This window comes from Planococcus citri, chromosome 1, assembly GCF_950023065.1.
Source record: "Planococcus citri chromosome 1, ihPlaCitr1.1, whole genome shotgun sequence".
NCBI lineage: Eukaryota > Metazoa > Arthropoda > Insecta > Hemiptera > Pseudococcidae > Planococcus > Planococcus citri.
The window spans coordinates 19215627-19241881 of record NC_088677.1 but is presented as its reverse complement, the minus strand read 5'-3'; the positions used below and the strand labels follow the sequence as shown (position 1 = coordinate 19241881).

General features: G+C 34.9%; 3 protein-coding genes across 6 annotated transcripts; 2 read left to right on the top strand and 1 right to left on the bottom strand.

The window, feature by feature from the left end:
* The first annotated feature begins 2290 nt into the window (after nt 1-2290).
* On the top strand, nt 2291-4758 carry Rab40 (RAS oncogene family member Rab40). The gene is made up of 4 exons (XM_065370257.1): nt 2291-2787; nt 2894-3087; nt 3175-3397; nt 3479-4758. Exons 1-4 carry the CDS (start codon nt 2637-2639, stop codon nt 3760-3762), a joined length of 852 nt encoding a protein of 283 aa, XP_065226329.1. The 5' UTR covers nt 2291-2636; the 3' UTR covers nt 3763-4758.
* Nucleotides 4759-5653: 895 nt separating this feature from the next.
* Obp59a (Odorant-binding protein 59a) lies at nt 5654-12546 on the top strand. 2 transcript variants are annotated; one of them, XM_065359384.1, is made up of 7 exons: nt 5654-5781; nt 9007-9298; nt 9513-9637; nt 10038-10073; nt 11887-12013; nt 12101-12183; nt 12268-12546. In XM_065359384.1, the coding sequence occupies exons 1-7, from the start codon at nt 5731-5733 to the stop codon at nt 12445-12447; spliced, it is 894 nt and encodes a 297-aa protein (XP_065215456.1). In that variant the 5' UTR covers nt 5654-5730; the 3' UTR covers nt 12448-12546. The 2 variants fall into 2 exon arrangements, with proteins under 2 accessions (XP_065215456.1, XP_065215445.1); XM_065359373.1 differs by having other exon boundaries at nt 9396-9637.
* A 2466-nt stretch (nt 12547-15012) lies between these two features.
* Nucleotides 15013-24330, bottom strand: l(2)k05819 (transmembrane protein 94-like protein l(2)k05819). Of its 3 annotated transcripts, XM_065370255.1 has the most exons (25): nt 23957-24330; nt 23757-23850; nt 23525-23681; nt 23314-23451; nt 23120-23241; nt 22840-23045; nt 22499-22762; nt 22212-22427; nt 21789-22019; nt 21604-21713; nt 21389-21534; nt 20966-21303; nt 20624-20895; nt 20313-20536; nt 19903-20252; nt 19663-19820; nt 17101-17230; nt 16802-17010; nt 16520-16718; nt 16310-16430; nt 16108-16235; nt 15762-16035; nt 15574-15667; nt 15315-15491; nt 15013-15234 (listed from the first exon to the last, which is right to left on the bottom strand). In XM_065370255.1, exons 3-25 carry the CDS (start codon nt 23659-23661, stop codon nt 15162-15164), a joined length of 4317 nt encoding a protein of 1438 aa, XP_065226327.1. In that variant the 5' UTR covers nt 23662-23681; nt 23757-23850; nt 23957-24330; the 3' UTR covers nt 15013-15161. The 3 variants fall into 3 exon arrangements, with proteins under 3 accessions (XP_065226327.1, XP_065226326.1, XP_065226328.1); XM_065370254.1 differs by having other exon boundaries at nt 23757-24330; XM_065370256.1 differs by having other exon boundaries at nt 19903-20231; nt 23757-24328.
* Nucleotides 24331-26255: the final 1925 nt, after the last annotated feature.

Below are 26255 nucleotides of genomic sequence, written 5' to 3'. Positions count from 1 at the left end.
CATTTTTCAATTTTTGGTGAATTTTTGAAAATCGTTGGACTGAAAATGAAAAAATTACAACATAATAATTTTTCCAAATTAACCTAGAAAACTGAATTTAGTTTATAGGAGGTACCTTACTTACGACTTCAAAACGACTGGAAGTGGGTTCGAGGCATTTGAGCAGTTCAGAAATCCAAGCAGATTTTTGAAATTCAAAATTTCTATAGATTTTAACAGTATGAAGAAGGAAAGCTGAAATTCACACTGTACCCTAATTGTTAACTGTTGAGACGACTAGCGGTGCTTTCAAACCGCTTTGGCTCCAGCAGCATTTTGGAAATTCGAATTTTCCAAATTTTCAGTCAGCATACCTACGTATAAAATTTGCTGGACAAAAATATGGCTTTTAACTGGGTTACTGATCCCACCAATGTTGGTAATTGTGGTGTGTCGATAGTCAAGTGGATACTTGACAAGTACCAAATGCGAGTGTAAGTAGTTCAAAAATTTATTTGGTATTATTGAATACTGGATTTCCCACTCAAAAATTAGGCAAAAGGTAGGCAATTTTTCAAAAATTGATCACGTTTCCATCATAACACGCAAGTTTAATGTTTGGGTGAAATATTTCAAAAAAAATGAAGAATTATTGACAATACAAAAATCGGCAGGTACATATTATAAAATTTACCACCTTAGTAAAAATTTTTCAAAAAATTTGAAAAATTTATATCAAAAACCAAATTTTATGATTTTGACAAAGGTTTGCCCTAAATTTTGAAAAATTGTCAAACGTTGAGAAAAAAGTTTAAAAAATGACTAAATTAAAAAAAAATTGTCAATTTAAAAATTCTGAATTTGATAATTAGAAAATTAAGGAAAATTTGGTTGGTCAGAAATACCTATTGTTGAAGTAGGCAAAACTGCTGAAATTATATAAATTTTTAAAAGCTTCTGTCTCTACTTCGCTCGGTCACGTTGCTTTTCTTATTCGTAATATGTATATTCAAAATTAAAATTTCTAAAATTCCATCATTCAAGTTTAAAAAATTTTAAATTTCGAGAATATGAAGTTTTTGGATAAAATATACGTTTTTTTACTTCTTAAAATACAAATTTTCAAAAGCTTTCGTCCCTCGCTTCGCTCGGGCCTGTTTATTTTATTTTTTCAAAGAACTTTTTAAAAGATTCAAGATCAAAACTCTTGAAGTGAAAACAATGTAATATTCTCAAACAAAACATTTTTTTTATACTCAAAACACGAATTTTCGATTGCTTGCCTGTTTACTTTTTTCTCTATTGAAATTTCTAAAAAAAAAAAAAACTTCATTCACATTCTAATTTTGAAACCCACAAATTTCTGACATACCTAAGTATATCATTTTTTTTACTTTTTACTTCGCTCAGGTATCTACATTCATCTCTCTTTTCAGTCTTTTCCAAAATGAAATCCAAAAATTGAAAACAGAAAATTAACATTTCTTCAAATCAAAGAACACCTACATAATATGTGAGGGCGCATACGGAAAGGGTCCTTATGACCAAAAAAAAAAAAAAAAAAAGTTCTCTGAAATTGTTGTAGGAACCCTTTATAGAGTTCCTACAACAATTTCAGAGAACTTTTTTTTTTTTTTTTTTTTGGTCGAATTGTCCCTTTCCGTATGCGCCCTCACATATGTACGAGTATGTAGGCAAAATTGTCATATTTTTTTCATTTTCTGTAAAAAATTGTCATTTTATTTGGCAAAAGTGGTATTCTTTTCTTACGCCAGTCAGCAAATGTTATTTCTCATTCCAATTCTTTTTAGAGAGGCTACATTAAAAATCATTACGAAGTATAATACAAAAAAAGTGAAAACTGAAGAGAGGGATGGAACAAGTTCTTAACCACACCAAACAATACTACAGTCTACACCCCCCTCATGCCCTCTCTAACAGTTCCAGACCGTAAGAATTCCATTTAAATAAAAAAACTACCCTGGATGCACATGTATGTGTATTCAGTATTCTCGGATGCATGTTGCTATTGTTGTAATTCCTAATGATGGAAACGCTAAAAAGAGAACGTTTAAAAGAAATGTTACGTTCAGAATGGTGAAAAAGTACCAATGGACATCGCAGCGATGTCTAGTAGTCGGATGCACAACTATTTAACTGTTATGTTTGGATCCATTTGAACGGGCTATCTGTATACGTAAAAAATCAATGATATTATTATTATCATCTATTTTGAATTTTGATCGTTTTATTCATTTTCATCGGTAATTACGCCGTAAATCAGAAAACTGAATAACCCACCGTATTAAGACTCAAAGGGAATTACGAACGTAAAATTTTCGCTGGTGAAATCTGTACAATTTTCATTGTTTTCTTTGGCGTTTCTAATTATTTTATCGACTAAAATCGCGTAAATATTGTATTTTCGATTCGATTAATGTTTCAGCCAAGGTGTTAATGCGTTCGGTATTCAGATCCAGTAGCTTGGAGTGAGATTGACTATCGTGCTAGACAAATTATTTCATCTGTAGCGCTATTATATTGGGATCGGACTGCGTCGATAGCATGCGTTGATAAATCCGTATTAAAAGGTCGAATACATGCTGGTAATTAAATTATTATGTACCAAAAAGAGGAAATAGCCGACAGCCTGTGTTATGGCAGAAGATTCGCGACCTTGCAACCAGCCCAAGCAGTATGATTATCTGTTGAAGTTTCTACTCGTAGGTGATAGCGATGTTGGTAAACAAGAAATATTGAGCGGATTAGAAGACGGATCATCCGAGTCACCATTTTGCGGCGGATATGGTAAGATCTTTTGATCTTTAGGTGAAAATATCATCACTCGATCGATAGATTGGTGTGTTATTAATGTACTACTGATGTTGTTGTTGTTGTTGTTGTTGTTTCGTAGCGTACAAAATTACCACTATTTTACTGGACGGTAAAAGAGTCAAACTGCAGTTATGGGATACATCGGGACAAGGAAGATTTTGCACCATTATTCGATCGTATTCGAGAGGAGCTCAAGGTGTTTTGATCGTATACGATATTACCAATAAATGGTCTTTCGACGGAGTCGATCGATGGTTGAAAGAAGTCGAAGATGTGAGTATCGGTATCGTTTACGTTGTACTATTTCCAAGTATTAAGTATTAACCAAGGTGTATATTGATTTATTCGTATTTTTCGTAGCATGCCCCCGGAGTACCGAAAGTATTAATCGGAAATAGATTACATTTAGAGTTCAATCGACAAGTAAGCACTAGAGAAGCGGAAGCGTACGCGTTCAAGAATCAAATGGCCTTCTTCGAAGTAAGCTCGTTGGTTAACTTCAACATTCGCGAAAGTTTCTGCGAATTGTCGCGCAGAGCTTTGCACAGAAACGGAATGGAACGATTGCTGAAGTCTAATCGAGGTAAAGTACACCCATCACTAAGCCCTAAGGAGTAGTTTTAACCGTTTATTCGTCGTCTAATCGCTACGGTTTCGGTTTCAGTTCTCAGTTTACAAGAACTATGCTGTAAGACGATAGTTTCCAGGACGACTGTTTACGGTATAGATCAGCTACCGTTACCGGAATTAATCAAGTCTCACCTGAAATCGTACGCTCTCACCAGTCTATCGCCATTACCGACAACCCTGTCGCGAAATACGAACAGCAAGAAGCACGCCAAACACTGCTCCAGCGGCCAATTGCGTATTTCTCATCATCCATCGTCGCCTCAAAGTTTACCCTCGGAGACTCATTGCGGCGGTAGAAACTCCTGTCGGATATCTTGATCACGATTGTAATATATTCGCGAGTTATACTATTTCATAAGCTATAATTTTCTTTCTTCTTTTTTTTTTTTTTTAAGATTTCCAGACGATTGTGATTTTTACAACGTTGCCAGTTTAACGAGGCAGCGGCTATTGATTAATTAATTTTTTTCTTTGATGGAGCAATTTGAATATCGAAAATGTGTTCTGAATTTTAATTTTTCTGATTCGATCTCATGTATTCAATTTTTTTTTCTTTTTTTTGGATTTTATAAACGTAGAATCAGCGCAAAAGCTCTCGGACTGGTTTTTAGTATTGTTTGTTATGTTCTTTTTTTTTCCTTTTTCTTTTTCGTAGCGTGTTAACAAATGACAATCAAAATTATGTTGTAAATATGATCCTCTGTTTTGCCTGTTTTTAATTATTTTTTCCATAGGATTAGAGAGAGACGATTCGTATTTGTGACGTCATTTTGCTGTTTCATTTATTCATTATTATTTTATTTGATATTTCGATATGTTTTTTTTCTCCCCTACCCATCTTTTTTTTTTCATTGTGAATGATTGTGTAATAGCGTATAAGAATTTTGTGTATGTTGAGTTGTTCTTTTATTATCCCCTTGCTCCTTGCTCCTTGCTCCATTTCAATTTTTATAAGAGTGTTCCTCGTAATAATATTTTACCCTCAGAACTGCGGGTTTCCCATCCCTTCCATCCTCATTCGTGTGCAGCAATAATTAACATATAGTTTTTAAATGCAGTTTTTCAACTGTCGTTTGTGTTTCGGATTGCTCGTTAAAATAGGTGTCGTGGTTTTATACGTGTTGGTATTTTTTTTTTCTATTTATATATTTTTTTCTCCCTCTTGTAAAGTATTTTTTTTTCTCTTCTTTTTATAACGCGGATACGTTTTGTATCTATTATATTTATATAATAAGCTTGAACGATTTTTAATATTCTAGTCTTATAAAATTGTGATTGTAAATTTTATACGAAGTACATGAAATTTTGGGTGAATTTGTTATTATTATTTTTGTAATTAATTTGCGTACGTATGAAGTTAGGTAATGGAATATTTTATCTTTTAAAAGCTCAAACTATACGATAATTTAATTTTCGAAATCGCCGATCACAAAAAGTACATTTATTTTATTCGATACCTATGGGATTTATACCCCCAGAAAGCACAACTTTTTTGAAAAAAGCTTCACTTCACGGCAAACTTGGAGCTTTTTGGCAGTACCAACTCTGGAAACGGATTCTCCGCCCTTCAACCCCCCCCCCCATTCGTTCAGTTCGTACAGTCTAAAAAGCTCTCTAAAGCTCGCAAAATCGATTCAAAAGTTCAAATCCTATTAGGGGCATCGAACCTCCTGACGTAGAACACAAAAATAAAGCTATTTTCGACGTAAAATCAGCTCCTCGCGAGAAAATCGCAAAAAACTGTGCCAGGGGGCACAAATGTCCGCCTGGGGGGGGGAGAAGCACCCCTGCGGATTTAGGGTGGGTTTTAGTATGTCATTTAGGACACCATCCTGAGCATTTTGGCGCAAAAAAAATTTTCCCCCAATTTATTCCAGGTGAAATCCCTATTAGACTGTATTGGTACCCAAAACAATAAATTTACAATTCTGTTAACAGAAGAAAATGATGAAAAAATTTCAACTTTCAGTCATCCGGACGGTAATGTCAAAGGTCACGTCGGATACTATGACAATGTTGACAATTTTGACAGCAAAACCTTGTACATATTAAAATAATATTTTTACCTACCTACGTTAATTGCCTGAATTTTTTCAACTCTTTTTCGGCTTACCTATTAATTCAATCGGCGGAAATGGAACATCCTACGATTAAAATAAATTAATAAAATAATAGAAAACAATAAAATTATCGGCGCATGTTCGAGCCAATAATTCGCAGGCTCAGTTTCGTGACGTTTTTTGATACGATAACATATTAATATCGCGAAGATACTATGAAAAAATCATGAATATTCATTTGTGTTTTATTGTAACCATATTCGTCGTAGCTGTACAAGTAAGCTTTCTTTTGAAACATTTATTCCAAAGAGCCTTTCAGAGTAAGACAGTTCGATTTGGTCGAAACTCACCCAAAACGTTACCTAGTTCACTTTAGATGTAAAACCATCCCAAATTTTTTTTGAGCCGACCCCCCCCACCACCACAACCCGAGAAATGTGCCCCTACGTGTTCAAAATCCAAAACTACCGTTCTCCGGAGGAGGTGGTCCAAATATTTTGAAACTTTCACAGAAAATTTTTAATTTCTTGCTACGACGAACGTAAAATGATGTAATTATTGCTTTATTTTTACATTTTTTAAAAAAACTTAATAGAATTAATTTTAAAGTAAAGCGAAAAATGCGAGAGAGTCAGCTTTATTGAGATAAAAGTTGCGTTGATTTGAATTACTTTTGAACGAACTTCAATTTGGAATTTTGTTTTAAAAATGTTCAAGTGTAAAAATTTTCCATCCGGAGGTTTCTTCTTTCAAAAAATGATGGTTTAAAATTGAAAGAATATGGGAGGGGAGGGGAGGGGAATTTCGTGAATTTTTCTTTGATTGTTAATCGTGATTTTGTGATCCAAATTTCAAGATGGAAATTATTTTTAGGTTTTTTGAAATTTTTTGGAAAATAGTCATGAAAAAATTTAATTTGCGCCTTTTTTACTTTTATTAATTTTTGAATGATTTTTGTGAGATTGAATTTGATATGTTTACTTCTACGTATTAGAACAACTGTTTTGGTGAATTACAATTGAGGGAAGGAAGAGGTGTGGCATTGATAAAATAGATAAAATTCATCTTCAGGTCTCAGAAGTCACGAATTTAAAACTTTTTCTGATATCTGTGATCCCGGTTGTCCCAAAAGTGATTAAAAAAAAGCATTCTGCCAAAAAAAAAAATTTGTGATAATTTTATTTTGATCTCTTACTTGAAAAGGATCAGTTTCAAAATTTGGTTCGAGAGAGTGAGAAATTATCCCAATTTCTTTCACGAAGGAGATTTTATTCATTGAAATACTAAAAAAAAAAAAAAGGTTGATCCTCCTACCTTTTTTTTTTGGTGATTGTTTAAGAATCACTGTATCAAACGCTTCTCCAATGAATCAGATCAATTTATGTATATAGTTTTTTTGGAATAAAAAATAGGTTTTCTCACTTTTTTTTGCCTGCCATTTGTACATATTAATCAGAATTATTTTGAACTGATTCTAATAATGGAAGTTGTTATTTGGAGATTCTCAGCTCACGTCTTTTCACAAAAAATCCATGCCTAAATTCTTGACGAATTTTTTGACACCAAATTTTATCTAACTTTTATCAATTTTGCCAATATTTACCAAAAAATGATACGTCAATTTGGTTCAAAAAATGTGATTTCAGCGAAAATTTTTGATTCTCAAAAAAAGCCAAGAAAACTGATGGCTTTAAATTGGTGCCAAATTATAACATTTTTCACGCGGAATCCGAATATGTAGGTCTGCCGACCCCAAAGTGCTGCCAAAGCCCCGCCAGACTGGTTCAAAGGGGGAGTAAATTAGGCAAATTTCAGGTAGGTACCAGCCCCTCCCCATCATTACCCTCCAATGTGAAAAATATTGTCACAATTGAATTCTGCGGCCCAAAAAACATATATTTTGATGTATCACAAGGCTATATTTGGTGAATTTATTAATACTCCCCTCATGCCCCACCCTCCAAAATAAAAATTTTGAAAAATTACGGCGTCTAAAAATCACCTTACCCCTAGAGCATTCCGTTGAACTGCTTGAAAATTATTTTTAACCCAATTTTATAACTTTTTATAAGGATTTAGCCCAAAAACATAAAAGCATGAAATTATTGAAATTTGCCAAATTTACTCCCCCTTTGAACCAGTCTGGCGGGGCTTTGGCAGCACTTTGGGGTCGGCAGACCTACATATTCGGATTCAACGTGAAAAATACTTTAATTTGGCACCAATTTAAGCCATCAGTTTTCTCGCCCAAAAGTTCAGAAAAATTATATGAACTTTTGAGCTTTCGCTGAGATTTAAAGCAGCAGCTGCGGGTCGGGAGACCGAGTGATGTGAAAAATATTGCCATAATTGAATTCTGCGGCCCAAAAAACATATATTTTGATGTATCATAAGGCCATAGTTGGTGAACTTATCGACACCCCCTTATGTCCCACCCCCCAAAAATGAAAATTTTGAAAAATTTTGGCGCCCAGAAATCATCTTACCCATAGAGCATCTCGTTAAACTGCTTGAAAATAATTTTTAAACCGATGTTATAGCTTTTTATGCAAATTTAGCCCAAAAAGATGAAATTTGCGAAATTTGACCCCCCCCCCCTTTGAACCAGTCTGGCAGCACTTTAGGGTCGGCAGACCTACATATTCGGATTCAGCGCGAAAAATGCTATAATTCGGTACCAATTTGAGCCATCAGTTTTCTCGGCTGAAAGTTCAGAAAAATTGTGAACTTTTGAGCTTTCGCTGAGCTTTAAAGCAGCAGCTGCGGATTGGCAGACCAAGTGCTTTTAAAATAGGGGTATGGATACTAACTTTTGAGAGCAGTCCCAGCTTTCAGTTATTTCGGTGCAATCACAGTAGGTATAGCTCTTGGACTGATAGGGTTCTCAAAAAAATCCAAGTTTGAGAGCGCGCGATAGGTGAAGTTTTCTCACGGTGGTGCCGTGGAACTGTGTTGACAAAACGCGCGGTAGTACTGGAGATACATGTTTTTTTCAAACTTTCCTTTATTTTTTTGACCATGTTGCACCCCCCTTTTTGGGACCGTGGGAAAATTATATGTTATACCTCAGGGTGTAATTCAATTTCTAAAAAATTACTGGGGGGTACCCTCCCCGTTTTTTCCCACGAATTTTCAAAATTGTGAACCCCCCCCCCAAAAAAACGCTCCTAATATGAAAATTTTTTTTGGAAAAAATTTCGCACACGCGTCTACCTATTGACTGTTTTATGTGAAAGTTTCAAAATACTTGGACTACCTCCTCCCCCCCCCCCGGAGAACGGTAATTTTGAATTTTGAGCACGTAGGGGCACATTTCTTGGGTTGGGGTGGGGTTTGCTCAAAAAATGTTGTTGGGATGGTTTTACATCTAAACTAACATTTTGGGTGAGTTTCGACCAACCAAATCGGAGAAAGTGCCGATTTCACCATCTTCCCCTGAAAGGCTCTTTTCAAAGGTCTAGCTCAATATCTGTATGTCTGTCTCTCTGTAATCTCCGTATAGAGTTTAAAATGTCGAACTCGCGAACACATGAAACAGCAACAAGATTTCTATAATTTAGCCAGCAATTGTATGAAATCGTCGATGAACGTAATGCACCAGACGCCAATGTCGACCGCAACAGGCTCAGGCTCCTCGTGGGGGGAACATCGACAACAACAGCAGAATGTCAATAACCGAAACCAAGACAGGAATCGTAACAATTACGATGGCGGCAGCGGTAATACATACGAAAGTAATTCGTCTCAGGACCACAGATACGATAGGAATAAAATGAATTATGGCGGTAATACGAGTAAGTGTAAAATGTATACGAATAAGTACATTTTTCAATGTTACAAATGATGTGTATAATTTGCTGACGATGCGATGTCACGTGCACTTTCTTCCAGACGATATGTCTTATAAAATGCACAATACCTGCCCAGATCAATATTACTTTCGAAATAATAATAACAACTACGACAACAATAATAATGATAATAATAACAATAACAACCCTTATAAAGATGATTCGCGTTACCAGAGGAGGTTTAAAGAGAGACGAGATACGGTGGCTGTGCAGAAATTCAATAGGAAAAATTCTACTACGACTGGATCTAAAAATAAATCACCTTTGGAAGAAATCGGATCGGTATGGTATATTTTTGAAATGAAAAATTAATTGATTGAAAGGGTACCCCCCTCCCCCGATAAGATAGGAAAAAATGCACTCAACCTCGGATTTCGATGAAACTCACAGGGTATGTTTCTCAAATACGCGCTGATGCAGAATTTTCCCCCTGAAACTGGGTGGGGGGGGTTAGGGTGGGGAGCGGGCTATGGGCCCAAAATTATTGTACTAAACATACCCTGTGAGTTTCATCGAAGTCCGAGGTTAAGAGCATTTTGCCTATCTTATCGGGAGGGGAGGGGGTACCCTTTGAAATCATTCGTAGTTCACAATAATTTGAATTTACTTATTTTTAGTAAGATTCCCCTCCCCCCTAAGCGATTGAATTCTTAGGACTAATATCCTTGTTTTATATTTTTAGTGCGTCATTCACTGCATATTCAGGGAGATGAAAATGGTAAATACGCAAAGAATTGAATAAAATAATAATCTAAATTAATAGTCGGGGAGCCCGCTTAAGGATAAATTGCACCCCCCCCCCGTCGATCCTCCGGGACAACTTTATTCTTAAAGGGAGAGTCCTAAGGAACATTTCTAGCCCTTGTACTAAAAAAAAAGGTGGCCCTACTTACAAAATGGCGGCCATTTTGATTGACAGGTCAGCCGAAATTGCAGATTTTGCGTTCCAACATAGGACTTGCACAAAATTTTTCAAACTGTACAAAGGTAGATCGAAAGATCAAGCAAAAATTCATCACCTGTCAAAATTTCAAGTGCTATAGTGCGTTTTTCGATTTTTGGTGAATATTTGAAAATCAAATTTAGGCCAAAAATGAGGGGAAAAAATCAAAATTTTACCAAATTGACCAACAAAGTTGAAATTTGGGATACACTCTATTTTCGACAAGCCAAACTGATTGGAAACCGTTTCAACCCGTTTTGAGTAGTTCTAAAGCCTCCAGAAAATTTTTGAAACTCGAAATTCCCACCAAAATGGAGTTGAAAAGCTGAAATTTTTTCTGCAAACTAATTTCAATACGCTACGAAGTCAACTGCAGGGGGATTTCAAGTCGTTTTGGAGCATCCAGCGATTTTTGTAAAATTACTGGAGCCTCCAGTAGATTTTTGAAACTTTAAAAAATTTGCTAAAAATTTCATCAAACAGAGATGGAAATTCAAAATTTATTCTGCAAACTGATTTTAATACGCTACGAAGTCGTCTGCTGGCGGATTTCAAGTCGTTTTGGAGCCTCCAGCCACTTTTTGAGAAGTCGTATGGTGTTTTTTGGAAAACTGAAATTACCAAGAAGTAGCTGGAAGCTTCAAAACCATCTGAAACCACCATGTAGTCGACTTCATATCGTATTGAAATTAGTTTGCAGAATAAATTTCAGCTTGCCAACTCCATTTAGTAAAATGTTGCTGGAATTTCAAGTTTCAAAAATCTACTGGAGGCTCCAGTAATTTTCAAAAAGTCGCTGGAGGCTCCAAAATGATTTGAACCCACCTGAAGTCGTCTTCAGAGGGTGTTACAATTGGACTGTAGAGTAACTTTCAGCTTTCCATCTCCATTTGATGAAATTTTAAAGTTTCAAAAATCTGATGGAGACTCCAGGAATTTTCAAAAAGTCGCTGGAGGCTCCAAAACGACTTGAAATCCCCCTGCAGTTGACTTCGTAGCGTATTGAAATTAGTTTGCAGAATAAATTTCAGCTTTTTAACTCCATTCTGGTGAAATTTTGTTGGAATTTCGAGTTTCAAAAATTTGCTGGAGGCTCCAGAACTACTCAAAACGGTTTGAAACAGTTTCCAATCGATTTTGCAAGTCGAAAATAGGGTGTATCCCAAATTTCAGCCTTGTTGGTCAATTTGGTAAAATTTTGATTTTTTCCCTCATGTTTGGCCTAAATTCGATTTTCAAAAATTCACCAAAAATCGAAAAACGCACTTTAGCATTTGAAATTTTGACAGGTGATAAATTTTTGCTTGATCTTTCGATCTACCTTTGTACAGTTTGAAAAATTTTGTGCAAGTCCTATGTTGGAACGCAAAATCTGCGATTTCGGCTGACCTGTCAATCAAAACGGCCGCCATTTTGTAAATAGGGCCACTTTTTTTTGAGTACAAGGGCTAGAAATGTTCCTTAGGACTTCCCCTTTAAGAAAAAAGTTGTCCCGGAGGATCGACCGGGGGGGGGTGCAATTTATCCTTAAGTGGGCTCCCTGACTATAATAAGGGACAACTGAGGAATGACCGAATAATATTTTCAGTTGAATAACGAAAATAAAGCTGACCGAATGGCGATGACCAACGTAATGACCAGTCGAATAAGAGATTCAGAATTGAAGGAATTCATTCAAGATTCGATTGAAGAGTGTTTTGACATCATGGACACAGGTAAATCAACCTTCGTCTATGAAAAAATAGGTAGGTACCTTACAATCTTCATTTGATACCTACTAAACAATGCGAAATTCTTCACAGAACAATTAATTACCGATAATAACGAAGAGCATTGCGATTTCTCGAAAAAGCTAATTTTATGTCTGGAAGAAAAAGCGAAACGAGTAAATACCTATCATAATTAAAGTTGAATTCTAAGGAAATAAAATATGTACCTATACCTCCGAATTACTACTAAATTTTCTCAGGGATGCGAAGATTGGGAAATACGAGACAATTCCACTCAACCGGATTTCAATTTCAATAAAGAAGACGAAGACAGGGCCACGAACGATAATCGAAATACGAATCAAAATGGATACTTCAACTCGAACAATAAGTTCAACGGACGTTATCCCAACTTCAACATGGGTCAAAGAAGAACGTAATTCCTAATCTCTTGTAATATTATTACTGGCTTTTCTAAAATCTCCATTGATACATTATTGTACTATAATAAAACTCAGTTTTTAAATCATGTCAACAGACGACAGTGCATTATGTCGTTTGTAAATTAAACTGTTTTTGATGTCACGATTACCTACCCATGATGCCTGGATGTTTGATTAAGTTTTCAAAACAACGATGGTAAGATACGAGTATACACTTAAGCCTCAATGCATCTCAGCATCTGGGTTTTCCTTGGATGCTGTAAAACAGAAAAAAATAGTAAGGGGCAAGGGAAGTAAGGGGTAATGTTAACGATAAGAATATATGTATTTTTAGCCTGTTCAATTCATCTGGTAGAGGCCCCATGTGCTGTTCAGAGTACAAAAAAAAAACCTAGACATGCAGCTGTAACAGTGTGTGTAGCCTATTTCCTTACAAAAGTACAACCCAATTTCAAAAAAAACAATGCAATTTTGATTTTGGATTTCGAAAGCAGAACAAGATTTTGATTTTGAAAGCACAACACGATTTTCAAAAAAAAGCACAACTTTGAAAAAAAGCAGAATGGGGTTTTGGAAAAAGAACAACGTGATTTTGAAAAAACACAACGTGGTTTTGAAAAAACACAATTTGGATTTCAAAAGCAGAACACAATTTTGATTTTGAAAGCACCACGTGATTTCCAAAAAAAAACAACTTTGAAAATCAAAAAAAAGCACAACTTTGAAAAAAAGCACAATGGGGTTTCGGAAAAAGAACAACGTAATTTTGAAAAAACACAACATAATTTTGAAAAAACACAACGTGATTTTGAAAAAACACAATTTGGATTTCAAAAGCAGAACACAATTTTGATTTTGAAAGCACCACGTGATTTCCAAAAAAAACAACTTTGAAAAAAAAGCACAACGCGATTTTGAAAAAAAGCACACTGCAATTTCGAAAAAAAGCACACTGCAATTTTTAAAAAATGAGCACAACGCGATTTTAAAAAAAACAACTTCAAAAAAAAGCACAACGTGATTTTGAAAAAAAGCACAACACAATTTTTAAAAAAAGCACAACGCGATTTTGAAAAAAAGCACAATGCAATTTTGAAAACAAACACAACATGGTTTTTAAAAAAAGAGCACAACGCAAATTTGAAAAAAAGCACAACACAAACTTGCAAAAAAAAGAACACAAACTTGCAAAAAAAAGAACACAAATTTGAAAGAAACGTGATTTTAAAAAAAGTGTACACAACGCAATTTCAAAAAAGCGCATCGCAATTTTGAAAATGAAAACGTGATTTTTAAAAAGAAAGCACAACGCGATTTTGAAAAAAAGCACAACACAATTTTGAAGAAAAAAAACAACGCGATTTTTAAAAAAAGCTTACACAACACAATTTAAAAAAGCACAATGAAATTTCAAAAATGACACCCGATTTTGAAAAAAAGCACAAAGCAATTTTTAAAAAAAGCACAATACAAATTTGAAAAAAAAGCACAACACAAATTTGAAAAAAACCATGCAAATTTGCAAAAAAACACTCTACGAGTTTTTGAAAAAAAACAACGCAATTTTAAAAAAAGCGTAACGCAACGCAATTTTGAAAAAAAGCACAACGCAAATTTGAAAAAAAGCACAACACAAATTTGAAAAAAAGCACAACACAATTTTTAAAAAAAGCGTACACAACCCAATTTAAAAAAGCACAATGAAATTTCAAAAATAAAAACGCGATTTAGAAAAAAAGCACAACACAATTTTGAAAAAAAGCACATTGCAATTTTGAAAAAAAGCACAACACGAATTTGAAAAAAAGGCAAAGGCACAACGCAAATTTGAAAAAAAGCGCTACAAGATTTCAAAAAGAAAACCACAACGTGATTTCAAAAAAAAAACAAGCAAATTTGCAAAAAAACACTCCACGACTTCCACAAGTTTTTGAAAAAAAGCACAAAGCAATTTTTAAAAAAAGCAATGCAACGCGATTTTGAAAAAAGCACAACACGATTTCAAAAAAAAAGCACAACGCAAATTTGAAAAAAGCACAACATGAATTTTCAAAAAAAAGAACACAAATTTGAAAAAAAGCACAACGCAATTTTGAAAAAAAGCAGGACGCAAATTTGAAAAAAAGCACAACGTGAATTTGCAAAAAAAAAAGAACAACACGAACTTGAAAAAAAACACTATGAGTTTTTGAAAAAAAGCACAACGTGATTTCGAAAAAATGCACAACGCTATTCTGAAAGCTACAGAGCACAACATGATATATCTCGAAAGCATAATGCGACTCCAAAAGCACTTCAGTACTGAGAGAACCTCTTGGGAACACAGCAAAATCACAAATGACTGGTGGATTTTGATTCAGAAAGGGTAACCACCTGCTTTCAGTTTCTAGGTACTGAACTTGTGTGAATGAAACACCTGCAGGTGTTCTAAAAACAATTCTCAAAATTGAACAATATGGAAAATTTTATTATAACACCTGTGGTGTTACATTTAGGTATAAGTGAGACAGATAAGCGAATACAATGGATCACTTTGATTTATAACTTTCAGAAAATGCAATATTTTAAGACACAAAAAAATTATTTATTAATATTATTGTAATTGAAAATGACACATTCGTTTTCACATAGGAACTAATCAAATTAAGCAGTCGTTTCGTAAGAGATGAAAAATAACAAGAAATTAAAAAAACATAAGAAAAATGAAAGTTTTAAAATGGCGAATTCATTCCTAGTTTTGTACCAAATTCCAGTCTCATTTTTTTCTGATATCGTTCATTAGATCTGTAAATTCACATCAGTTAAAAAAAGTATATCTTTATTTTGATTACGAGTATAAGTAATCTGCTGTTTTCAACACTTACCTAATTTCGTATATTTTAACGAATTCGCAAACGGCGTAAGATAACAAAGGCGGTGTAAACGAGAACAGAGAGTTTTTCACAGAGAAAAGAGATTCGTATAAAATGCACGATGCGAGTTCATCTTCGATACTCAAACCGTTGATCATCATGAAGAAATGAGCTATTTGAAGAGAGATCCTACACAAATACAATATAATTCACATCGTTGAATATTTTTCAACTTGATCGAAAATAAAAATCATCAACTATCAACACTTACGGGAACATGACTACGACACTCCATAATAAATTTAAACACGGTAACTTCCTCCAAAATACTGAATCTCGATACAAGAAACTACAGCTAAGTGCGACTGCGAAACAATAATAAGAAATTACATAAGATGCGATGAAAATTCGGTATAGGTACTTTATCGAATCATTTTTTCAAGCAATGAAGTGTCTTACTTAAATGCAGCGTTACTATAATAGTCATATAGCACTGGATGAGATTCAAACTTTCGAAATATTGGAAACGTTGAGTTTCTTCGATCTCCTCGACGAATGCATTATATACTAAAGTGTTGGCAGGAACTGAATCATTGACTAGAGAAGTAGTATTGATCGTATGTTCTATGAAACAATCTCGCATATCGATTAAAACCATGAAATAAGCTAGGATGGCGAAGATAATGCCGCAGAGTAATTTCACGCCGTAACAGTACAACGAGTAGGATATTGTCTAGAATATTAAATCAGAAGCAGGTGTTAAAATTGACGTAAATATTGAAGATAATAAACGAGTGATACTTACAGTCCAATTAACAGAACACAACCAGTCTTTACCGATAGCCTTTGACATGATTTCTTCATCGTAGGGAGCAGAAACTAATGCGATAGAAAGACAAGGAATCACAACGCAGCTAATCCAAAGAGATTGCTCTAAATTAAGGGGGAAAAGTTATGAAAACAAAAATTCTTTTCTCAGAACATCTTTTCAAAAATTATTAACAAACCTAAAGTAAAAATGGCAGGTAACAGTAAAAATAGCACGAAAAGTTGTACGAACGCGGTTAAGGCGATACTGCAAGCCCAAAATTGCGACGAATTCCAAATCAAATGCATAATATTGCGAGACTGAAACAACAAGAAAAATAAAATAATAATAATAATCATACACAAATTTCCAGTACCTACGATTTATAAATGATCATATTAACACCTACTTCAGCAATGACAGGATGAATTGGTAAAGCTCTATGGGACCCGTAGGGTCTTTGAAGAATTAAAGAACACGGTAACGAATTCAACACTTGCGACAGTTCGACCGGCGATAGACATACTAGTTCTTTAACATCACCGTAAGGCCCCGAAGATGGAGGTATTTTTTGACAAACTTGAGCATACAAAGGCTCGATGCTAATACTATAGAAAATCAATTGGTAATTTTCAGCAAAACGTTACACAAAATTGACAAGAGAAATGATGAGAAAAAATATCGTAGGTACCTAGCATCTGCTTGGGCAAATAGAGTGAAATTTTTCACATTAGCCGACGATCCTAGAACGCAGACGACTTGGTCGTATTCTTGCATAATGGAAAGCATTTGTTCGGTTGTGTCGGCTGTGCAATCGGTGAATAATGAGACTAGCAAAGGCACATTATCCACCTGCTCTAAATGCGGTTTGATGTTTCGTATTCCACAAGGTAATTTTGCCTGAAACGGATACCACGAATTAGAATCTGGGGGGGGGGGGGGTCGGTAATTATCTATCGCTTATTTATTGAAATGTTCTAAAATACGTACTCGATTCGACATATCAAAAGCAAAAGGAACTTTTTCTTCGTCATCAGCGCTACTAGCTCCTGTTTCTATGACGCTTTCTGGATCTTGAACTACCGATACATTTTCTGTACCCGAGGTGTTATCTGATGGCCTACGTAGAACAACAAGTTGAAAATTTAAAACGAAAAATATTTTATAGTCTAGAAGTCTACAGTCCAAACACCAAAAAGTGCTCTAGAAACCGAAAACTGTTCGACTTTTTGAGGGACAAAAAAAAGAGTAGGCTTTTCATTAGTATCGTATGAGACCGGCATATGACAATAGGAGTAATTGCACCCCCCCCCCCCCCGATCCTCCGGGACAACTTTTTTCTTAAAGGGGACATCGCAAGGAATATTTTAAAGCAAACCTGCCCAAAAAAAAGTTGGCCTTACTTACAAAATGGCGGCCATTTTGATTGACAGGTCAGCCGAAATCGCAGATTTTGCGTTTTAATATAGGACTTGCAGGAACTTTTTCAAACTTTACAGAGGTAGATCGAAAGATCATGCTAAAATTTATCACCTGTGAAAATTTCAAGTGCTAAAGTGCGTTTATCGATTTTTAGTGAATTTTTGAAAATCGAATTTAGGCCAAACATGAGGGAAAAAATCAAAATTTTACCAAATTGACCAAGAAAGCTGAAATTTGGGATATACCCTATTTTCGACATGCCAAATCGTTTGGAAACGGTTTCAACCCGTTTTGAGCAGTTCTGGAGCCTCCAGCAGATTTTTAAAACTCGAAATTCCCACAAAATTCCATCAAATTGGAGTTGTAAAGCTGATAAATTTATTCTAAAAACTAATTTCAATACGCTACGAAGAACTGCAGGTGAATTTCAAGTCGTTTTGGGAAATTAGTTTTCAGAATGAATTTCCACTCTTCATCTCAGTTCGATGAAATTTTGGGGAAATTTCAAGTTTCAAAAATCTACTGGAGGCTCCAGTAACTTTCATAAAAGTCGCTGGAGGCTCTAAAATGACTTGAACCCATCTGAAGTCGTCTTCAGAGGGTGTTAAAATTGGAGTGTAGAGTAAATTGCAGCTTTCCATCACCTTTTGATGAAATTTTGTGAAAATTTAAAGTTTCAAACATCTGCTGGAGGCTTTAGGAATTTTCAAAAAGGTCGCTGAAGGCTCCAAAATAACTTGAAATTCACCTGCAGTTGACTTCGTAGCGTATTGAAATTAGTTTTTAGAATAAATTTCAGCTTTACAACTCCAATTTGATGGAATTTTGTGGGAATTTCGAGTTTCAAAAATCTGCTGGAGGCTCCAGAACTACTCAAATCGGGTTGAAACCGTTTCCAATCAATTTGGAATGTCGAAAATAGGGTATATCCCAAATTTCAGCTTTCTTGGTCAATTTGGTAAAATTTTGATTTTTTTCCCTCATTTTTGGCCTGAATTCGATTTTCAAAAATTCACCAAAAATCGAAAAACGCACTTTAGCACTTGAAATTTGGACAGGTGATAAATTTTTGCATTTTACAACAGACTGAATAAAATACTGGAGAAATGATTCATACAATTTTTTCAGCTCAAAATTTTCATGAAAGGCTCAGAAAAAAATTTCATTGAAATTTCTGTTATTCTGGTGAAGTTTTAACCCACATATATTCATTTATGAATTTTTCAACTCAAAATTTTCATGAAATGCTCAAAAAAATTCTCATTGAGATTTCAGCTTTTCTCGTGAAATTTTAACTCACTTTGATAGGTCGCATGGTCACGTTGTTGAAATGTCATACACATTCATACAATTTTTTCCGCTCAAAATTTTCATGAATTGCTCAAAAAATTTTTTATTGAGATTTTCATTTTTATCGCAAAATTTTAACGCAGTTTGATAGGTCACACAGTCACATTGTCGAAATGTCATACATTCATACAATTTACTCAGCTCAAAATTTTCACGAAATGCTCAAACTTTTTTTTATTGAGATTTCCGTTTTTCTCGCGAAATTTTAACCCACTTTGATAGGTCGCACGGTCACGTTGTCGAAAAGTCATACCATCAATTTTATTCATGAAATGGCCCGGATGCGTAACTTTGAAAATTCACTGCGGGTCATTGTGCCGGCCGTTTTGGACAATGGCGGTCTCTATCAGCGTGGGATGAATGGATGCAATTATGTTGGTGCGTATTTTTTGTCCCAAAGGCCTTATTACTTCTACAAAGTCGTTTTTGTGTGAAAAGTGCTAAAATTGGCAAAAAATTGCCTTTATACGGCTCTGGCAGGCAACTGTGCCGGAGCCCACTCAAAAAAAATATATATCTATATTCGGGAGCGTATCCTCTACCAAATTAAAAAAAATTTGTCCCCGGTCAACTTCGAAAAATTGGGGTATTTAGGCTTCAGCTCCCTATTGTGCCGGCCAAAAAATCCGAAATGTCCATTTTCTTGAATGCTAATGAGGTACTAACAAAAAACCTACTCTTTTTTTGTCCCCAAAAACGGCCCACTCAGAGTGACACTTTTTCGTACTTGGACTGTAGACTATTATAGGTTTAAATCGTATAGAATTATTTTGAAATTACTGTTGATTAATATCTGCTTCGGATAGCAACGATATGTGGCAATTCCATCCGCTTTCTAGGCCCATTTTTTCCGAAAATACCCTCGATCTGAGCTCGTTTTCTTTGCTAAAATGTACGAAACGTATGCAAGCTTTTTCTAGTTCTTCGACCATCGTTACCTGTAATACATTTTTCAATAAAAATATTAAACGCGCCAATATATCAAACAAACTATCATAATACGAGAAAACAAGAAATTACCATATCGTGAAGAGGCTGATACTGCATACTGACCATTCCCAAGAAGATCTGTTTATTCAATACTTTAAAATACCCCATCGAATCATCGGCACTCAAAACCGTATCACTTCTGCGAAATTGCCTTTCCGGTTGTTTGCAACGATCCTCTTCAAAAATCTCATCGTAACCGCTATAATAGTCGTCATAATCTTCATCTTCGTCGTCGTCGTCATCGTCGTAATAATCGTAACAATCGACTTCCTCAACCAGGTTGTTTTCTTCTTGATCTACTTCGGTATTTGGTTCGGGTTCCTCTTCACATTCGTTCACCTCGTGTATAGTAAGTTTTTCTGAAACAATATGATGTTTTCCTTTTTTTTTTAAAAAAAAATGATAGAAAATAAATAGCGTAAAAAAAAGTCACAGCTTACTTCTAATATCGCTATCGAGTTCTTGTTGATGGCGTTTTTTGCGACGACGTCTACGTTTTTGATTTTGTCGATGTTCGGAGGTCTTAATTAATTCTAAATATACGGAAATAGGGCTTTGATCCGAGGAACGATCTATTTCGAAATTTTTATAAACAGGACGGTACGAAAAGGCAGTGCAGTAGGCAGTTAGACTCGAACGTTGGTAAAAGTCCAAAATTTTCTTTCTATAAAATGACACGAAAAACAAGATCTATACAATTAGTTTGAAATTATTCGAGGAAACGAATTCTAAAAATACGAGGTGATTTTACCTGAGACCAGGTGTCAAGGGAAGTACATCTTGACCATCCCAGTAATCAATACAGTAATCCAAGATTACATCCGCAGTACCCTGACTAAACATTTGCTTTTCTTTATACTTCAATGCGACCTTTTTCCTTTTTTCTTTCATCGACGTGCTCAATTTGACTTTTTTATTTTTATCCGTATTCACAACGGCGGACATAGAGTGAGGGAATGGGAATTTCGGCTTACGAGTCTTGAAAAATGCTTGAACGTATTTATTATCCGCTTGAGATGTTTTCTGTAGAACGAAATTCTCATTTAGTCGATGATAGTACTCCAATAAAACACACGATGATAATATCATTTACCAAATTATTATACGAGAATAACTGGATATCCAAATTGAACGCTTTCTCGACGGCACCTTGATTGAAGCCAATTTGACGAGCCAACTCGCAAAGACATCTTCGATTACCCACCGGTACCAAATGCTGACTGAATAACGCGTAGTTGGTAATATGAGCGCAGAATTGACTATAACTATCGTGAGTATAGCGATTACAAGTATTCAACAGTATCGCTAATCCTACAGGTTTCAACGAAGCCAGATGAGTTCTCCAACGACTATCGTCGAATTCAATTTTCCAAGCTGATTCCGTATCGTCTCTAGGTGTTATATCCAAAATCTCTACGTACGGAAAAGTTTCTGCGAAAAAAAAAAACACACACACAAACTCATTCGGTGATCAATTTACATACCATCAGCGAGTAATAAAAACTTGAAATCATACTGGAAAAAACTTCGATATGGGTATCGTTGGGGTTTTTTGGATTATCTTTATTATCTTGTGGTTCGTGAGATTCGTGGGCATCGTCCGGTGAATCGCTGGCAGTGGCTGGTGATGAGAAGCTGCGAAAAGAGGGACCGCTCATTTCACTGAAACGATGCAGATAATTAATATCATCGATACAAACCATCGAAGAGTTCGAATATTAAATATATTACCTCGCTGATCTACGATTTTTATGATTAATACCATTTTTCAAGAAAAACACCTTCTCAGCTGTCGGATTAGGCCACGAGAGAATTCCCTTCTTATCAACGCAACAAAGAACCTGTATAAACAGCACAATTTACTAACACTGATCAATTGTCGACGGTGAATTTCGAATTTTATTCGTTCGATTTACCGAAACAGATGCCATCGTGTGTAAGAAATTAGTACTATGAGCAACAACAACTCCTTTATTGGCGATCATATCGATAAAATGTTTTCTAAAAGAACACCACCGTTCAGTTCTACGTTCTTTCGGTGATTTTCTCGGCGATGCTTCGACATCGATGAAATATGGATTCTCCGTCGATTCTTTCAAATTCTCAAATAATTTATTTTGCACTTTGATACGATTCTCTTCATTTTCCTAAATATTAAAGATGATAAAATAACAGAATTAACATTAGAAACTTCTACATGAACTTCAATTAGTCATAAATGAAAAATAAATAAAGATATTTTTACAAAAAAAAGTAAATAAAAAATTAATAAAACTCACATTTTAAAATTTAAATTTAAATTATTATCTATTTTAAAAATAATTAACGAAAATACTCACGAGTAAAGATTGGCACGATAAAACGGCAGCATTTCCCACATTATTAGCTATGAACCAATAAACGGGAAATATTAACGATACCAACGATATAACCGTCGTTCCAATTTCGCTAACAAATGAACACATAATATATTGGAATTTTGAACAATTCTCGAAGGGACATTGAAGAACGGGAGTCATACATCCGCGTATAATTGCTAATGCTACGCCTAAAATCTGAAAATTCGATTGAAATTATTTTCAAGCAACGACTACAGTTGTGGATTTCGAGAATGCCGAACACTTACACAGAAAAGTGGTAACGATACGTGATGAATACATTTTCCAAAAAGTAAATATCTTGCTTTATTGTACAACGACGTCGGTCTCTTGAGATATTTATCTTTGATAGAGTTCAATTGACTAATATATGGAGCTTGTTTTACTTTAAACACTCTGTCCTGAAACGGTTCTCGGATAATTGATTGGTAACTATCGTTAGCGTCGACATTTTCAGACCCACCGGCGCCGCAAGCGAATAATTGATCTGGTTGTAGTGTTTCGTAGGAACCCTGTAAAAAAAAATCAAATCAATTAGAACGCTCAATTCGAGCTTAAAATTGATAATACATAATTGTGAAGTCGTTACATTTTCACTAGGTTCTAAGGCTTCAGCTTGAGCCGGACTTTGTTGACCCGGTCTCATAACGATGATATCATCTTTGGCTAACAGAACTGCCGGTAAATTGACTAAATGACCATCTCGAATAGTCCACTGTAACGATACGGATGGGGAATGAGGTGTGTATAAGTTTGGAAGAAGATCTGCGTGCCAATCATTTTTCCGTTCGGTTTCTACAAATCAATAGTCAGGTATTATTAATCCGAATCTTTCGTACAATACGACAGTAGGTAATCGTGCCATTTACTTTTTAGCAGCTTCAGAATGTAAACAATTCTCGTATTAAATTCATTCATACGCAGATAATGATCCCAAAACACGACTCCGAAGTTGACGACGAGTAAAAAAAACAGTAAAAGTATGGTGTACCTGAACAAGGGCAAGTACTTATAATTAGAAACTCATCACCGGAGACAAAAATGAAAATAATTTATTACATACTTCGATAAACCGAAGACAAAAAAGGCAATGATGAATGAAATCAATATGGCAATAGGAACACATGATAAGGTCGAATAATAATTCAAATAACTGAAAGATTCTCTAACATTCTTCCTGATTTGCAACAAGTCTAGTTTTCTGTACAAACAAAACAGTATACGAGTACTTTTAATCATTAAGCAACTTTAAATCGAAATTTATGTCAACTTACCGGGTTCTATGAGCGTTCAAGAAGAGCTTAATTTCATCGTGTAAATTACTCAACGCTTGTTTCGTGGATAATCCTTCATGTTTAGACAGAAGCGGATGATCAGCTTCGGTAGCATAACCGTCGTCGTTTGAAATCATTAATTAAAACACGTAACGATCTGCGAATAAAAACACATTTTTAGAGATTGAATTATGTAGGTACTCTTGATTAATCTTAATCGAAGGATTCTTACCTGAGTTATCAAAAAGCTGAGGCTATGTCTCTTTAACACGAGACCTGGCACCTTCGATCAATAAAAAAGGCCAACGCCGGGAAAAGAAACTCATCTATTGCGTTTAATCCGTACAGATTAATATTTTGATCGAATAAACACCAGAAATTCACATGTAATTTCATGATGCTATAGACAGACTGTATTTGCATTTAACGTACCTTATCGGTCATCGGTTATCAGCGAAGTGCATCAGTCAGCTTCGTGTGTTGTTTGTATTTTGACTCTTACTTTCTGTAGAATTTGTCGGTCAATGTTACCAAGCGGCAAATTACGATATCATCGAATATTGCTTAATTTTCTAAAAATTTCTGTTTTTACGAGTGAAACAATATTTTGACTGAGCTAATTTTTGAAATCATTATTTTCGTAAATAGTTTTTCATTTTGAAAATGTAACGTAAAGTTTAAAAGTTGATTGAAAAAGGATAATTAAGCTAGGTAAAGTAAAACACGATAGGTAGGTGACGAAAAACACGACTCAACATTTTTCAAGCTCGATAAGTTAACGATTCGTGGTGATTTAATTAATCAAAATTTTCATTTCAATTCAACAGAAGTTCGACAAATCACCTTGGATTTCTTTCATCGCAATGATAAAAAAATATTTGTCACTTTGCCAAATGTCCACGAGAAAAAACTGAAAATGAAATGAAAAAAAAATCATACCATTACTGTATAAGCATACAAAATGTATTGAAAAAAAAACACATTGTATCTATAAGCACGTAATTAAGGCACTATAGCTTCAAGTTCAGTTCTTATATTTTCTAGTTCGAGTTCAAGGGTTGATTGTACATATTAGAAGACTGTGCTAAGTAGGTACCTACTAAAAAAACGCAATTTCCGAACAAAAAATGTGTGTAGGACTTTGAGTATAATCATCATTATATTTATACTCAAAGGTGTAGGAGTAACATGGAGTAATAGTCCGGCATATAACAATAGGAGTAATTGCACCCCCCCCCCCCCGATACTCCAGGACAACTTTTTTCTTAAAGGGGACATCCTAAGAAACATTTTTAAAGCAAACTTGCCCAAAAAAAAGTTGGCCTTACTTACAAAATGGCGGCCATTTTGATTGACAGGTCAGCCGAAATTGCAGATTTTGCGTTTCAACATAGGTTTTGCTTGAAATTTTTCAAACTTTACAAAGGTAGATCGAAAGATCATGCTAAAATTTATCACCTGTCAAAATTTCAAGTGCTAAAGTGCGTTTTTCGATTTTTGGTGAATTTTTGAAAATCGAATTTAGGCCAAAAATGAGGGAAAAAATCAAAATTTTACCAAATTGACCAAGAATGCTGAAATTTGGGATATACCCTATTTTCGACATGCCAAATCGTTTGGAAACGGTTTCAACCCGTTTTGAGCAGTTCTGGAGCCTCCAGCAGATTTTTGAAACTCAAAATTCCCACAAAATTCCATCAAATTTGGAGTTGTAAAGTTAAAATTCATTCTAAAAACTAATTTCAATATGCCACGAAGTACTGCAGGTGAATTTCAAGTCGTTTTGGAGCTTGCCTCCAGCAACTTTTTGACAATTCCTAAAGCCTCCAGCAGATTTTTGAAACTTTAAATTTTCACAATATTTTATTAAATGGAAATGGAAAGCTGAAATTTACTCTACATTCCAATTTTAACTGCCTCTGAAGACGACTTCAGGTGGGTTCAAGTCATTTTAGGGCCCCCAGCGACTTTTTTGAAAATTACTGGAGCCTCCAGCAGATTTTTGAAACTTTAAATTTTCACAAAATTTCATCATTAAAATGGAGATGGAAAGCTGAAATTTACTCTACACTTCAATTTTAACATCCTCTGAAGACGACTGCAGCTAGGTTCAAGTCATTTTAGAGCCTCCAGCGACTTTTTTGAAAATTACTGGAGCCTCCAGTAGATTTTTGAAACTTGAAATTTCCCCAACATTAATTTATCAATTGGAGTTGGCAGGCTGAAATTTACTTCGCAGACTACATGGTGGTTTCAAATGGTTTTAAAGCTTCCAGTTACTATTAGGAAATTTCAATTTTCCAAAAAAAACGCCATACAGCCTTTCAAAAAGTCGCTGGAGGCTCCAAAATGACTTGAACTTTACAACTCCAAATTTGATGGAATTTTGTGGGAATTTTGTGGGAATTTTTAGTTTCAAAAATCTTCTGAAGGCTCCAGAACTGCTCAAAACGGATTGAAACCGTTTCCAATCGATTTGGCATGTCGAAAATAGGGTATATCCCAAATTTCAGCTTTCTTGATCAATTTGGTAAAATTTTGATTTTTCCCTCATTTTTGGCCTAAATTCGATTTTCAAAAATTCACCAAAAATCGAAAAACGCACTTTAGCACTTGAAATTTTGACAGGTGATAATTTTAGCATGATCTTTCGATCTACCTTTGTAAAGTTTGAAAAATTTCAAGCAAAACCTATGTTGAAACGCAAAATCTGCGATTTTGGCCGACCTGT